Here is a 15,530-nt window from a genome sequence, read left to right as displayed (position 1 = left end):
TTTAATAGCCAAGTCACCCCCCTTCCTCTGTCTGTACACTGGAAATGACATAGAAGGGGACTGGCTTAGCTATTGAAATGAGCAGTCAGCAAGTCCCCTTTACACACAGGTCTGGCTATGAGTGGTCTCTCCATGACGGACACCTCGAAAGAGGACCTGTCTGAAGTGGAGCTTGGAGCTGAAGATCGGGACATGTTTTAGATGTGAATTGTATTGTTCAATTTACTAATTAAAGCAGATTTAACATTTGCTCTGGACAACCCTTGAAAGGACCCTTAATTATGGACCATCAAAAGTCAAAATTAATACTCACACAACACCCAAGAGGAACAGAGCCTCACTCACCTTTTAGGATTACGGAGGCAGAGGCAGCCGATGACCTTCCCCCACCATTACAAACGTCATGACTATGGGCATAGAAATCTGCGTGACAACCAATATGGCCGATATTCCTGCTCCCACAGGGTTGTCAGCCATCTATTCCAGACCCCAGAATGGCAAATTTAATAGTTGTGCAACAATTAGGCAAAATTAGCATTCAAAATAGAAAAGGACCCTCATGTGTTGCACCTTCCCAGGTTTTGGTGTTAGCCCCCCTACAAGTCTATGGTTAGTAGCGAGTTCTCAGAGATCAGACACTGGTAAGTAGGATTAGGCATGAAGACAGACAAGCACAGATACCCTTCACCACCCTGCAATCAGTACTTACAGGGGTGTTAAAGGGGTCTTCCACTGCTACATTCCTTGCACTGTGCCTAGCAGAGACCGATGAGGGCCATGGACATGGAGGCTTCTTGCAAGTGCACCAACACGCCCCTAATGCACTTCCAGTCTGATTTGCATATGGATTCTACTCTAGATTTCACATGACTGCCACACTGGATCCGTGCAAAAATGTTATCATTGTTACTAGGGAACACCCGCTTACACAGCCATTCCACTACCTCCATATATAAAAGTGATGCAAGTTTCCCTTTAAATAAATGAAGTGCGTTCAGTACAAGTTGCAGGAGGGTGCAATAAAAATTCTCTAATCTCAGATGACAGTTGAAAACGCATTTAACCAGCCCCTCCAGCCATAAAAGCCAATATCGCCATTGGCCAAACTAATAAATCATGTGATACAATTTATTTTTATTCTTCACTACTTTCAAGAGCTCTGCTTAAAGTTAGAGAATAGCGGCTGCATCCAGACCCAATACTGCTCACAGCTGAGTGTTTGCTACAATTGTAACTATTATATATTATATACAGTGGTGGCCAAAAGTATTGGCACCCCTGCAATTCTGTCAGATAATACTCAGTTTCTTCCTGAAAATGATTGCAATCACAAATTCTTTGGTATTATTCTCTTCATTTAATTTGCTTGCAAGGAAAAAACACAAAAGAGAATGAAGCAAAAATCAAATCATTGATCATTTCACACAAAACTCCAAAAAAGGGCCAGACAAAAGTATTGGCACCCTCGGCCTAATACTTGGCTGCACAACCTTTAGCCAAAATAACTGCGAACAACCGCTTCCGGTAACCATCAATGAGTTTCTTACAATGCTCTGCTGGAATTGTAGACCATTCTTCTTTGGCAAACTGCTCCAGGTCCCTGATATTTGAAGGATGCCTTCTCCAAACTGCCATTTTGAGAACTCTCCACAGGTGTTCTATGGGATTCAGGTCTGGACTCATTGCTGGCCACCTTAGAAGTCTCCAGTGCTTTCTCTAAAACCATTTTATAGTGCTTTTGGAAGTGTGTTTTGGGTCATTGTCCTGCTGGAAGACCCATGACCTCTGAGGGAGACCCAGCTTTCTCACACTGGGCCCTACATTATGCTGTAAAATTTGTTGGTAGTCTTCAGACTTCATAATGCCATGCACACGGTCAAGCAGTCCAGTGCCAGAGGCAGCAAAGCAACCCCAAAACATCAGGGAACCTCCGCCATGTTTGACTGTAGGGACCGTGTTCTTTTCTTTGAATGCCTCTTTTTTTTCCTGTACACTCTATGTTGATGCTTTTTCCCAAAGAGCTCTACTTTTGTCTCATCTGACCAGAGAACATTCTTCCAAAACGTTTTAGGCTTTCTCAGGTAAGTTTTGGCAAAATCCAGCCTGGCTTTTTATGTCTCGGGGTAAGAAGTGGGGTCTTCCTGGGTATCCTACCATACAGTCCCTTTTAATTCAGACGCCGACGGATAGTACAGGTTGACACTGTTGTACCATCGGACTGCAGGGCAGCTTGAACTTGTTTGGATGTTAGTCGAGGTTCTTTATCCACCATCCGCACAATCTTGCGTTGAAATCTCTCGTCAATTTTTCTTTTCCGTCCACATCTAGGGAGGTTAGCCACAGTGCCATGGGCTTTACACTTCTTGATGACACTGCGCACGGAAGACACAGGAACATTCAGGTCTTTGGAGATGGACTTGTAGCCTTGAGATTGCTCATGCTTACTCACAATTTGGTTTCTCAAGTCCTCAGACAGTTCTTTGGTCTTCTTTTCTTTCTCCATGCTCAATGTGGTACACACAAGGACACAGGACAGAGGTTGAGTCAACTTTAATCCATGTTAACTGGCTGCAAGTGTGATTTAGTTATTGCCAACACCTGTTAGGTGCCACAGGTAAGTTACAGGTGCTGTTAATTACACGAATTAGAGAAGCATCACATGATTTTTCAAACAGTGCCAATACTTTTGTCCACCCCCTTTTTTAGGTTTGGTGTGGAATTGTATCCAATTTGGCTTTAGGACAATTCTTTTTGTGTTTTTTTCATTGAAGACAAATTAAATGAAGATAATAACACCAAAGAATTTGTGATTGCAATCATTTTCAGGAGGAAACTGAGTATTATCTGACAGAATTGCAGGGGTGCCAATACTTTTGGCCACCACTGTATGTATATATTGGCCACCACTGTATGTATATATTGGCCACCACTGTATGTATATATTGGCCACCACTGTATATATATATATATATATATATACATATATACACATACACACACACACACATACATACATACATATATATACACACACACACAGTGCCTACAAGTAGTATTCAACCCCCTGCAGATTTAGCTGGTTTGATAAGATGCAAATAAGTTAGAGCCTTCAAACTGCAAACGAGAGTAGGTTTTATGAACAGAAGCATAAATCTTACAAACCAAAAAGTTATGTTGCTCAGTTGAATTTTATTAAATTATAAAACATAAAAGTGTGGGTCAATTATTATTCAACCCCTATGTTTAATATTTTGTGGAATAACCCTTGTTTGCAATTACAGCTAATAATCGTCTTTTATAAGACCTGATCAGGCCGGCACAGGTCTGTGGAGTTATCTTGGCCCACTCCTCCATGCAGATCTTCTCCAAGTTATCTAGGTTCTTTGGGTGTCTCATGTGGACTTTATTCTTGAGCTCCTTCCACAAGTTTTCAATTGGGTTAAGGTCAGGAGACTGACTAGGCCACTCCAACACCTTGACTTTTTCCCTATTGAACCAGGCCTTGGTTTTCTTGGCTGTGTGCTTTGGGTCGTTGTCTTGTTGGAAGATGAAATTACGACCCATCTTAAGATCCTTGATGGAGGAGCGGAGGTTCTTGGCCAAAATCTCCAGGTAGGCCGTGCTATCCATCTTCCCATGGATGCGGACCAGATGGCCAGGCCCCTTGGCAGAGAAACAGCCCCACAGCATGATGCTGCCACCACCATGCTTGACTGTAGGGATGGTATTCTTGGGGTCGTATGCAGTGCCATCCAGTCTCCAAACGTCACATGTGTGGTTGGCACCAAAGATCTCGATCTTGGTCTCATCAGACCATAGAACCTTGAACCAGTCTGTCTCAGAGTCCTCCAAGTGATCATGAGCAAACTGTAGACGAGCCTTGACATGACGCTTTGAAAGTAAAGGTACCTTACGGACTCGTCTGGAACGGAGACCATTGCGGTGGAGTACGTTACTTATGGTATTGACTGAAACCAATGTCCCCACTGCCATGAGATCTTCCCGGAGCTCCTTCCTTGTTGTCCTTGGGTTAGCCTTGACTCTTCGGACAAGCCTGGCCTCGGCACGGGAGGACACTTTCAAAGGCTGTCCTGGCCGTGGAAGGCTAACAGTAGTTCCATAAGCCTTCCACTTATGGATGATGCTCCCAACAGTGGAGACAGGTAGGCCCAACTCCTTGGAAAGGGTTTTGTACCCCTTGCCAGCCTTGTGACCCTCCACGATCTTGTCTCTGATGGCCTTGGAATGCTCCTTTGTCTTTCCCATGTTGACCATGTCTGAGTGCTGTTCACAAGTTTGGGGAGGGTCTTAAATAGTCAGAAAAGGCTGGCAAAAGAGATCTTTAATCCACACATGTGAAGCTCATTATTCTTGGTGCCTGAACTACTTCTTAATACTTTAGGGGGACCAAACAGAATTCTTGTGGTTTGAGGGGTTGAATAATAAATGACACTCTGAATTAACTTTTTACGTTTTAAAAAAACAAAAACAAAAAAAACAAAAACAAAATTAGCTGCAGTGCATTTCCCACTTCCAGGCTGATCTACAGTACAAATGTCACAATGCCAAGTTAATTCTGCATGTGTCAACCAGCTAAATCTGCAGGGGGTTGAATACTACTTGTAGGCACTGTATATATTATAAAAAAGAACATCTCCATTCACTGACAGCAAGCAGTAATGCAAAAAATGATATTCGAAAGTTGCACAACTTTTCATTATACAATAACTAAGATTAAACTATGAGACAAGATAAGCGTCTTTAGATGAAATCAAAACTTAAGAACTTTGGAAATTTCTGTCTTAGTTTAACTTTTTTTTGGGAGATTTGCAAAGATCATCCAATAACTGAAATTAAAGGATATTTTGGTTTCAGCAAATAAAGATAATTTTCTGCATAATGAAAAGTAGCAATTTTCCAATATAGAGTCTGTATCAGCTAACAATGTTTTTTTTCAATATCTCTGCTTGCTGTCATTTAACCATCTCGGTTACTTCCAGTGGATAAAATCTTGTCTTGGTCATAAGATAACTCTGATAATTGCATTGTAAAGATAAAAATGAACCTGTGCGTCCTTCACACGACCAGGACAGATTTTTTTTTTTTATCCACTAAAATGTAAAAATATTGAAGATTCCTTTTGCCTTCCAGCAAGCAGAGATTTTGAAAACCATGAAGAATGGATATAGAAAAGTATACTGGAACGTTAGAAAACTTTTCAGCTTTCAAATAATATTAATTTATTATTCGCTGAAATTAGAAATTTCCCCTTTAAATGTAGAAAACGGATTTGAAAACGAGCAAGAATAATAAAAAGCTGCCGTAAATTCTGGGGATTGCAGCATCTGGTTGGATTTGGCTTCTCTCCCATGAATCACCTCATCTGTTATATTTGGGGTTAGGAGGGAAGAATCATGCAATATCCAGATTATCAGGAAGGCAAAATGATAATTATGTTGATTTTTGGTATAAGTGACAGATTAGGCAGGGATTTTATGGTCACAATACAGTGCACAGGGCCAGGGGGGGGGGGTCAGTTCTTACCACCAATGGTTTGCAAATGCCAATGCGGACTCTTCCCGGTGGCACAGATGTTAATATTTGCACAGCCTCTTCCAGCGAAGCATTGTCCATAAAACTGTCATTTACAAAGATCAAGCGGTCACCAGGCAGAATCTGTCCGCTTTCCTCCGCTACACCACCTGCCAGCAGAGACTGAACCACAATCACCGTCCTTGCTGGATCTAAGGGATCCTGAAGATGGAGCCAAAAGCCAAAATAGTGAGAAAGACCGAAGAGCGTTTACTTCTCTTACACACTGAGCGTTTCCATTAAAAGGGTTATTCCCAATATTTAAATTCACCATCTATCCATCTCCGGCAGTCCTATGTAGAACGAATGGAGCAGAGGTGCGCATGCGCGATTTTAGACCCCCGTTCTCAGGATCAGCAAGAGTCCTAGTGGATGGCCCTCCATACATCCCAAGAACAGGGCTCTGAAATGTCCCGTCAGGACCAAGTTGTGGCTGTACACTTCCATTCTAGTCATCCTCAATGGATCTGACAGGGATAGAAAAGGTACAGTATTGAGCTCTGAAAAACCCAACAGAATAAAGGAGCGCATGCGCGACCACTGCTACATTCTGATAGCGTTTCCATTAAAAGGTTATTCCCATTATTTAAACTCCTCATCTATCCATCTTCAGCAGCCCCATGTAGAACGAAAGGAGCAGAGGTGGCCATGTGCGACCACTGCTGGAGCATTTCAGAGTCCCATTCTCTGGATTAGTCAGGTTCTGAGTGGTTGGACTTCAACAGCACCAAGAACAGGTCTCTGAAATGTCTCGTCAGGACCAAGCTGTGGCTGCGCATATGCACATCCACTCGAGTCATCCTTAATGGGTCTGCCAGTGGTAGCTGAATACTGTACCTTGTCTATCCCTGGCAAACCCAATAGAATAAAGGAGCGCATGCGCGACCACTGCTACATTCTGACGGAACATTTCAGACCCCCCGTTCCCAGGATCAACAAGAGTCTCAGTGGTTGGACCTCCACAAATCATAAGAAAGGGGCTCTGAAATGCCCCACCAAAAAAGACTGGTGTCTGCACATCGCACTCTCTATAGGAGTGCCATAGATAGCCAAATGCTGCACTCCACTATCTCCATTAGTGGAATGAATAGAGGGGGAAAGACCATGTGTGGCAACAGCTCCATTCCAATCTTGGATCCCTTTTCTCGGGATGAGCAGTTGGACCTCAATAAATCCAGAGAATGGAGCTCCGATATGTTCCGTCAGAACAGTGTTGTGGCCGCGCATGCGCACCGCAGCGCCATTCATTCAGACTGCGGAAAATGACTGAATATATAGCATTTGTCTATCTCCACCAGTCCCATATATAAAGAATGGAGCATCAAGCGGAAGTGCACATGTGCGGCCTCTGCTCATGTTCTCAGGATCACGAGGTCCCAGATGTCTGATATCCCTCCCTGCTATACCCCAGATCAGAAAGTTCTCATCTATCTTGTGGATAAGCGGTAACTTTAAATGTTGAAAATACCCCTTTAATGATGGTCATTGGGGTCACCATAGGTGAATTCCAAAGCTGAAGCGGAAAGCAAAATGCAAAAAACAAAAAAGAGGAAGGCAAGAAGTTATACAGTTATATGAAAAAGTTTGGGCACCCCTGTTAATCTTAAGCTTAAGGTTTTATAAAAATTTGTGTTTTTGCAACAGCTATTTCAGTTTGATATATATAATAACTGTTGGACACAGTAATGTTTCTGCCTTGAAATGAGGTTTATTGTACTAACAGAAAATGTGCAATCTGCATTCAAACAAAATTTGACAGGTGCATAAGTATGGGCACCCTTATCATTTTCTTGTTTTAAATACTCCTACCTACTTTTTACTGACTTAATAAAGCACTTTTTTTGGTTTTGTAACCTCATTGAGCTTTGAACTTCATAGCCAGGTGTATGCAATCATGAGAAAAGCTACTTAAAGTGGCCACTTGCAAGTTGTTCTCCTGTTTGAATCTCCTTTGAAGAGTGGCATCATGGGCTCCTCAAAACAACTGTCAAATGATCTGAAAACAAAGATGATTCAACATAGTTGTTCAGGGGAAGGATACAAAAAGCTGTCTCAGAGATTTAACCTGTCAGTTTCCACTGTGAGGAACATAGTAAGGAAATGGAAGAACACAGGGACAGTTCTTGTTAAGGCCAGAAGTGGCAGGCCAAGAAAAACATCAGAAAGGCAGAGAAGAAGAATGGTGAGATCAGTCAAGGACAATCCTCATACCACCTCCAGAGAGCTGCAGCATCAACTTGCTGCAGATGATGTCACTGTGCATCGGTCAACTATACAACGCACTTTGCACAAGGAGAAGCTGTATGGGAGAGTGATGCGAAAGAAGTCTTTTCTGCAAGCACGCCACAAACAGAGTCGGCTGAGGTATGCAAAAGCACATTTGGAGAAGCCAATTTATTTTTGGAAGAAGGTCCTGTGGACTGATGAAACCAAGATTGAGTTGTTTGGTCATACAAAAAGGCGTTATGCATGGCGGCAAAAAAACACAGCATTCCAAGAAAAACACTTGCTACCCACAGTAAAATTTGGTGGAGGTTCCATCATGTTTTGGGGCTGTGTGGCCAATGCCTGCACCGGGAATCTTGTTAAAGTTGAGGGACGCATGGATTCCACTCAGTATTAGCAGATTCTTGACAATAATGTTCAAGAATCAGTGATAAAGTTGAAGTTACGCAGGGGATGGATCTTTCAGCAAGACAATGATCCAAAACACCGCTCCAAATCTACTTAGGCATTCATGCAGAGGAACAATTACAATGTTCTGGAATGGCCATCCCAGTCCCCAGACCTGAATATCATTGAACATCTGTGGGATCATTTGAAGAGGGCTGTCCATGCTCGGCGACCATCAAACTTAACTGAACTGGAATTGTTTTGTAAAGAGGAATGGTCAAAAATACCTTCATCCAGGATCCAGGAAATCATTAAAAGCTACAGGAAGCGACTAGAGGCTGTTATTTTTGCAAAAGGAGGATCTACTAAATATTAATGTCACTTTTCTGGTGAGGTGCCCATACTTATGCACCTGTCAAATTTTGTTTGAATGCAGATTGCACATTTTCTGTTAGTACAATAAACCTCATTTCAAGGCAGAAACATTACTGTGTCCAACAGTTATTACATATATCAAACTGAAATAGCTGATGCAAAAACACCAATTTTTATAAAACATTAAGCTTAAGATTAATAGGGGTGCCCAAACTTTTTCATATAACTGTATGTAACCAGCACTATACAGAATGAAGCATAAAGGAGGCGTTTAGAAAAGTACGGCAAAGTTCCTTTAATACGGCATTACGGGTCTGGATCAATAAATGTTCTGGATTATTGAATGTGCATAAACAATATAAAGGCAGGTGGCCCCTAATAAAACTGCAATGTCACAACCTTCTGAGCTGTAATTGACTGCCGGATTATCAGATCTTCTGAACTACTGGATTAAATTAATTTTATGGTGTAAAATAATAATATTACATTCCGGCTGCACAACAATATGAAGAAATAACTTTTTACTGGCTTTCAAACAATCAATCAATCAATCAATCAATGGGGCTGTGTTACAAAACCATCCTCCATCCGTCGACAGGTGCGGTGCTGGTTTTTGTGGAAGGAAGCAGCCATGTTACCCTAATCTTGGATAATTTCTCACTTTTTTGCATTCCTTTGGACGACCTAAACACATCTTTATTATAGCAGCAGTTACATTTCTTCACCCAGTTTGTTTTTTCTTCACATTTTATGTCTGACCAGGTCTTTATATGGAATTTCCACAGCCTTTTACAGGATATATCCAAAGACACGTCTGCTTGTTAGAGGAATTTTCCAGGATTCGAAAAAAAACATGGCTTTATTCCTCCCAAAATAGCGCCACACCTGTCCACATGTTGTATGTACAATTGCAGCTTAGCTCTAGTCATTTCAGTAGAGCTGTGCTGCAATATCAGAATCAAACCATGGACAGGTGAGGCACTGGTCCTGGAGGAATAAAGACGTGTTTTTCTAATTACTGACTATCATTTGTAATAGTTATCTTCTGTGGACAAAAATGGCTAATGACTGATATACAGCTTTTCAGATGTGCTAGATACTAAAGGGAGTAGAAGGTGAGCTGTGACACCACCTATTGTGAGTGAATGTTGGATCCTGTGTTTGCCCCTCTATATACAGTAGATAACACAGAATCCACCATTCACAATAGATATCACAGCTCACCTCCTCATCCTCCTGGACAATGACTGATATCTACTGTATATAGAGGGGTTATCAGTCATTGTACAGGAGGAGGAGGAGGTGAGCTGTGACATCACCTATTGTGAGTGAATGTTGGATCCTGTGTTAGCGCCTCTATATACACTGTGTGCAGAATTATTAGGCAAGTTGTATTTTAGAGGATTATTTTTATTATTGATCAACAACTATGTTCTCAATCAGCCCAAAAGACTCAAATATTCAAGCTTAATATTTTTGGAAGTTGGAGTGTTTTTTTTTTAGATTTGGCTATCTTAGGAGGATATCTGTTTGTGCAGGTAACTATTACTGTGCCGAATTATTAGGCAACTTAATAAAAACAAATATAATCCCATCTCACTTGTTTATTTTCACCAGGTAAACCAATATCAGTGCACAAAATTTAGAAATAAACATTTCTGACATGCAAAAACCAAAAAAATTAGTGATCAGTATAGCCACCTTTCTTTATGATGACACTCGGCAGCCTCCATCCATAGATTCTGTCAGTTGCTTGATCTGTTTTCGATCAACATTGTGTGCAGCAGCCACCACAGCATCCCAGACACTGTTCTGAGAGGTGTACTGTTTTCCCTCCCTGTAGATCTCATATTTTATAATGGGCCACAGGTTCTCTATGGGGTTCAGATCCGGTGAACAAGGGGGCCATGTCATTATTTTTTCTTCTTTTAGACCTTTACTGGCCAGCCACGCTGTGGAGTAGTTGGATGCATGTGATGGAGCATTGTCCTGCATGAAAATCATGTTTTTCTTGAACGATACCGACTTCTTCCTGTACCACTGCTAGAAGAAGTTGTCTTCCAGAAACTGGCAGTAGGTCTGGGAGTTGAGCTTCACTCCATCCTCAACCCGAAAAGGTCCCACAAATTCATCTTTGATGATACCAGCCCATACCAGTACCCCACCTCCACCTTGCTGGCATCTGAGTCGGAGTGGAGCTTTCTGTCCTTTACTGATCCAGCCTCTGGCCCATCCATCTGGCCCATCAAGAGTCACTCTCATTTCATCAGTCCATAAAACCTTTGAAAAATCAGTCTTAAGATATTTCTTGGCCCATTCTTGACGTTTTATCTTATGTTTCTTGTTCATAGGTGGTCGTTTTTCAGCCTTCCTTACCTTGGCCGTGTCCCTGAGTATCGCACACCTTGTGCTTTTTGATACTCCAGTAACGTTGCAGCTCTGAAATATGGCAAAACTGGTGGCGAATGGCATCTTGGCAGCTTCACGCTTGATTTTCCTCAATTCATGGGCAGTTATTTTGCGCCTTTTTTGGCCAACACGCTTCTTGCGACCCTGTTGGCTATTTGCCATGAAACGCTTGATTGTTCGGTGATCACGCTTCAAAAGTTTGGAAATTTCAAGACTGCTGCATCCCTCTGCAAGACAGCTCACAATTTTGGACTTTTCAGAGCCCGTCAAGTCTCTCTTCTGACCCATTTTGCCAAAGGAAAGGAAGTTGCCTAATAATTAAGCACACCTTATAGAGGGTGTTGATGTCATTAGTCAACACCCCTCCTCATTACAGAGATGCACATCCCCAGATTTACTTAATTGGTAGTTGGCTTGGAGTAGGACAACGTGTATAAAAAGTATCATGTGATCAAAATACTCATTTGCCTAATAATTCTGCACACAGTGTACAGTAGATAACACAGAATCCACCATTCACAATAGATGATATCACAGCTCACCTCCTCCCCCTCCTGGACAATGACTGATATCTACTGTATATAGAGGGGTTATCAGTCAGTGTACAGGAGCAGGTGAGCTGTGACATCACCTATTGTGAATAATATATTTAAATATAAAAACTTTAATTAAACAACAGGCAATTGAAGACTCATTTTCTTTAACAATTACTTGTTCAGTTGGAAAAGAAAGCGACAGACACGACTACCATGCACTAGTGTTCCTAGGAAAGCTCGTTTCACGATCGTGCAGTGTACATAGGCAGACTATCTCCCGACACATGAGTGAAACGCTTGTTTGCAAGTTGAAATGATCTTTTACCGGCGCGTTTACACTTAATGTGCAGCACAAAAGATCATTTCACCCAAAAAACAAGCATTTTGCTAATTCATCGGGGTATCAACTGCCTGTTTACACTGCTAGATTATCGCGGCGGGAGCGTTCCTAGGAGCCCTCGTTCATGGGTATCTTGCAGTTGAAATGGACCTTTTTTTGCACATAAGATTAGTGTTCTCGGCAGCGCATCGTTCTGTGTAAACAGTACTTGTGCTGTAGAGAACAATGGCAGCCGATACCCGATGCACGATCCATTACAGATCAGTCAGTGAGCGCCTAAAGCGACTTCTGCTTGTGTAAACAGGCTATAGAGCGACTTCTGATCGGCGGTGGTTTAGTGCTGCCAGTCTGCAGGTGTAAACAGGACCCAAGCCTCACTCCTAGAATCCATCAATAGCTATTGTGCCATGTACGTTTGGAAGAGTTTCCTCGGTCCTTCTACAAGACTTTTAAACATCCTATTAGGGAACTCTGAGCTAAAGGGGGTGGAGGAGGCTGCAGGGGGGTGGGGGGGCAATCCGGATATTTATCATCTACCCAGCGTGGAAGGTGTCCAGTAGCATATCCCTCTCTGGCAGACCCCACAAGCCCGTGTGTAATGCTTAATTTTTTCTTCTGGTGGCGCTGCAAGGAAATAAATAAACATCTCTCACTGCTGATCGCTGGGGGTCCTAGGAGCAGAACACCCTATGATCTTAAAAATCAGGGGACCCAAAAGTTAACTTAATGCCAGAATCGACTTCCATTTCCTTTTCATTTACAAATGAGACTCCCCTTGTAAATTTTCCTTGCTTACTCTTCAGACGCAATGTCCTTGAAAATGGCTTTCACCTAAGACAAGTGAATTTATACCTGTGACTCCATCCGTGTCAAGGGCGTCTGGAAGATTCTGCAACAGTGCGGCGCTCCCCGGAGGGCAGAAACTTTACAAAACTCAGATTGCACATCAGTCAATGAAAATTAGCATTCATTAAGAGGAGATAAAACCACTTTTTTTTTTTCCAGTTAGTGATAACTCCCCATGATAAGAGACTGCAGCACTTTATACGGCACACAGTCCCCCCACCACCACCACCTACTCAATGATCATCAAAGCAAGGGGGGTATGGAAGCTATAACCCTGAAAATGTGCTGCTGCGCCTATTTTGCAGCTTAAACAGACGTTCCTTGGAGTAGACTGAATTGATCCATTAGGTTGATGGAAAACTTAAGCACATATGCTGACTCAGGAGAACTTCAGAATATTCTCCCAGCGAAGATATATGTGTATTGGCCAAGAGAGGGCAGTAACGATCAATAATTCCCCACAAATGCAGTTACAGCACTCGTCACTTTTGTGATGCGCGCAGCATAAACTGCTGAAGGACACACTTTTATAAAGAACACATTGCAGCTGGGTAACAAAGCCACCCTCCAAAGAGACGAGACTGTGGGTGCAAGCCGTCCCCAAAGAAATAAAGCGCCCCCCGAAAAATATAAAAAAAAAGTCATCAGCATTACAGAAAGCTCAGCCATTTTTATATAGAGGATTCTCCCTGGATAAGAGAATGATATAATGGGAATTATGGCAGTTATTATATATGTGCCGGACGTTCGTACAACCTGCAGCCCTGTCTGCAATAAGAACATCACATGGGTGGCCAGGTCAGAGCCTCCTCTGCTGAAATGCTCTGTGCTGCAGTGGGTCTTGCACCTTTCCTTGTACAAGTCTTCTCTTTGTCTATAATACCCACTCAACATCAGGAAGCTATCCCTGCCACATTAAACCATCATGACGCTATTCTGCTGAAATGCTCTGTGCTGCTGGGACATGTTCCTCCCACTATGTAGCTCGGTCTGTTATCTCCCACTTCCTCCATGACGCTGCTCCTGTCACAAGCATCAATGTCCTCATCACCGCCACGTAAGTGGACAGGTCCCTGCCTCCCACAAGAGCAGCGCACCCCTCTGCTGATACACTCTGTGCTGCTGGGAGACCCTGCTCCTATCCACTATGCAAGTTTCAGTTACTTTCCCAATAGAAAAGTCCATTCCTCTCCCTCCTGAAACACTCTGTGCTGCTGGGAGACCTTGCTCCTCCCACTTCACGTCATGACACTGCCCCTTTCACATGCAGCCTTTCCAGGCCAGTGTGTCCTCCAGGTTCAGCAGACTTCTCTCCTGATATACTCTGTGCTGCTGTGGACCCTCCCAACACGTAACGGTCACCTTACATTGGTCTCAAATAATGATCGTGTTAGTGCCATAAACATCCTTCTCTATCTCCTGAAATACTCTGCACTGCTTAGATATCCTGCTGCAGTCTGTGACCTCCTGCTTGTCCCCATTTACATGTCCTCGCCACCACCACCATCATCATCATCATCACCGGTGGAGAGGTCACTGCCAGCCACAAGATCAGCATACTCCTAAAACACTCTGTGCTGCTGGGGGCCCTGCTCCTTCTTGTGGGTCTGTGGGATGTATAAGGGAAGAAACACAAATAGTCAAAAAATGATTATAAATCCCAAAAGGGAGTCCATGAATGAAGAACATTGGGGGATCTACTGCACCCCAAATGCTATAGTCAAGACCTTTAGAAGAATGGCGCCCCCTAGCGGTGTATAAAAAGGGTTCATAATGTCTCATTGTGAACTTAGCCCAATTCTTGCATATTTAATAAATGTGATATAAAGTCCAGCGCCGGTTCCCCCTGCGCCCATCCTGAAATCAGAGCGCGGGGATGGAATGTGAGGCACGCGGGGCGGATACACGCGGGAAGTCAAATAAACACAGCGCTAAAATAATCCGTCCTGGAATGTGGGGGTGCAGGAGCCGTTCAGGTGGTTGTGGGGAATAAGAACAAGATCTCCACCCAACTTTCCCAGACTCCAGAATTGAAAGCAATAACTTATCTGTAATTAGACTGACCTGCTGGAAAGCTGGAAGACCCCCAGCCATGAAAGTGGAAATTGGCAGCTACATTAATAGTCATCCAGTAGATTTCTCATCCTATAAAAGTGATGATTGGCCAGGATGTGATCAGTGGTGAGCCGAGCTGTGGGACCCCCGTGAAGAGATTGCAGCATCGGGGTGGCCCTGGATCTTGTACATCTTTCCCTGCACGGCGAGACCCCTTTAGATTTTTAGCCTTCATCCAGTTTAGTGGTCGCTCCATACTCTCTAGTAATGCAACCCATTAGATAAGGGCCCCTTACAGTGGTTATCAGGGATTAGAAAAACATGGCCATTTTCTTTCAAAAACAGCGCCACCCCTGTTCACAGGTCGTATGTGGTATCGCAGTGCTGTAATACCAGACTTGGCCTCCGCAGAGGAGGGGCGCTGTTTTTTTTGCAGGACAGCTGTCCTACCTTTAAATTAATGAAAAGCTCTTTAATATCTTTCCATATTGAATCCTGGCCAACCAGGAACCATGATGAAATATTACTGTACCCCCATATAAATATTTGAGGGTGGAAATGCTCCTTAAGCGCTTTCGGCTGAGCAGCTTAGAGTTCACATTAAGGCTAAAGCAATTCATAAAAACCATAATGCAAGAGTGAATTATAGAGTAGCAGGATCAGATTATATCTTCGCTCACACACAGAGTATGGAGAGCGTGGAACGTCCTCCAAAATACACACGTCCCCACCGCGGCCGCTCTGAATCCAAACAATCCACCCAG

The 15,530-nt window shown here is 43.0% G+C and overlaps 1 protein-coding gene across 5 annotated transcripts in view; it reads right to left on the bottom strand.

The window, feature by feature from the left end:
- The window catches only part of PATJ (PATJ crumbs cell polarity complex component), a 223,039-nt gene that overhangs the window by 127,795 nt on the left and 79,714 nt on the right, over nucleotides 1-15,530 (bottom strand). For 4 of the 5 annotated variants that reach the window (XM_073643781.1, XM_073643780.1, XM_073643784.1 and 1 more), the window contains one exon: nucleotides 5,545-5,754. The exons of the other annotated variant lie outside the window; for it this stretch is intronic. In XM_073643781.1, the coding sequence (XP_073499882.1) occupies nucleotides 5,545-5,754 (210 nt within the window). The remainder of the gene's footprint in view (nucleotides 1-5,544; nucleotides 5,755-15,530) is intronic. 5 annotated transcript variants of the gene reach the window in all.

This window comes from Phyllobates terribilis, unplaced genomic scaffold, assembly GCF_046119375.1.
Source record: "Phyllobates terribilis strain yellow unplaced genomic scaffold, ASM4611937v1 Scaffold_8__6_contigs__length_399053987, whole genome shotgun sequence".
In the NCBI taxonomy this organism is placed as follows: domain Eukaryota; kingdom Metazoa; phylum Chordata; class Amphibia; order Anura; family Dendrobatidae; genus Phyllobates; species Phyllobates terribilis.
This window is presented reverse-complemented; position numbering and strand designations above follow the sequence as displayed.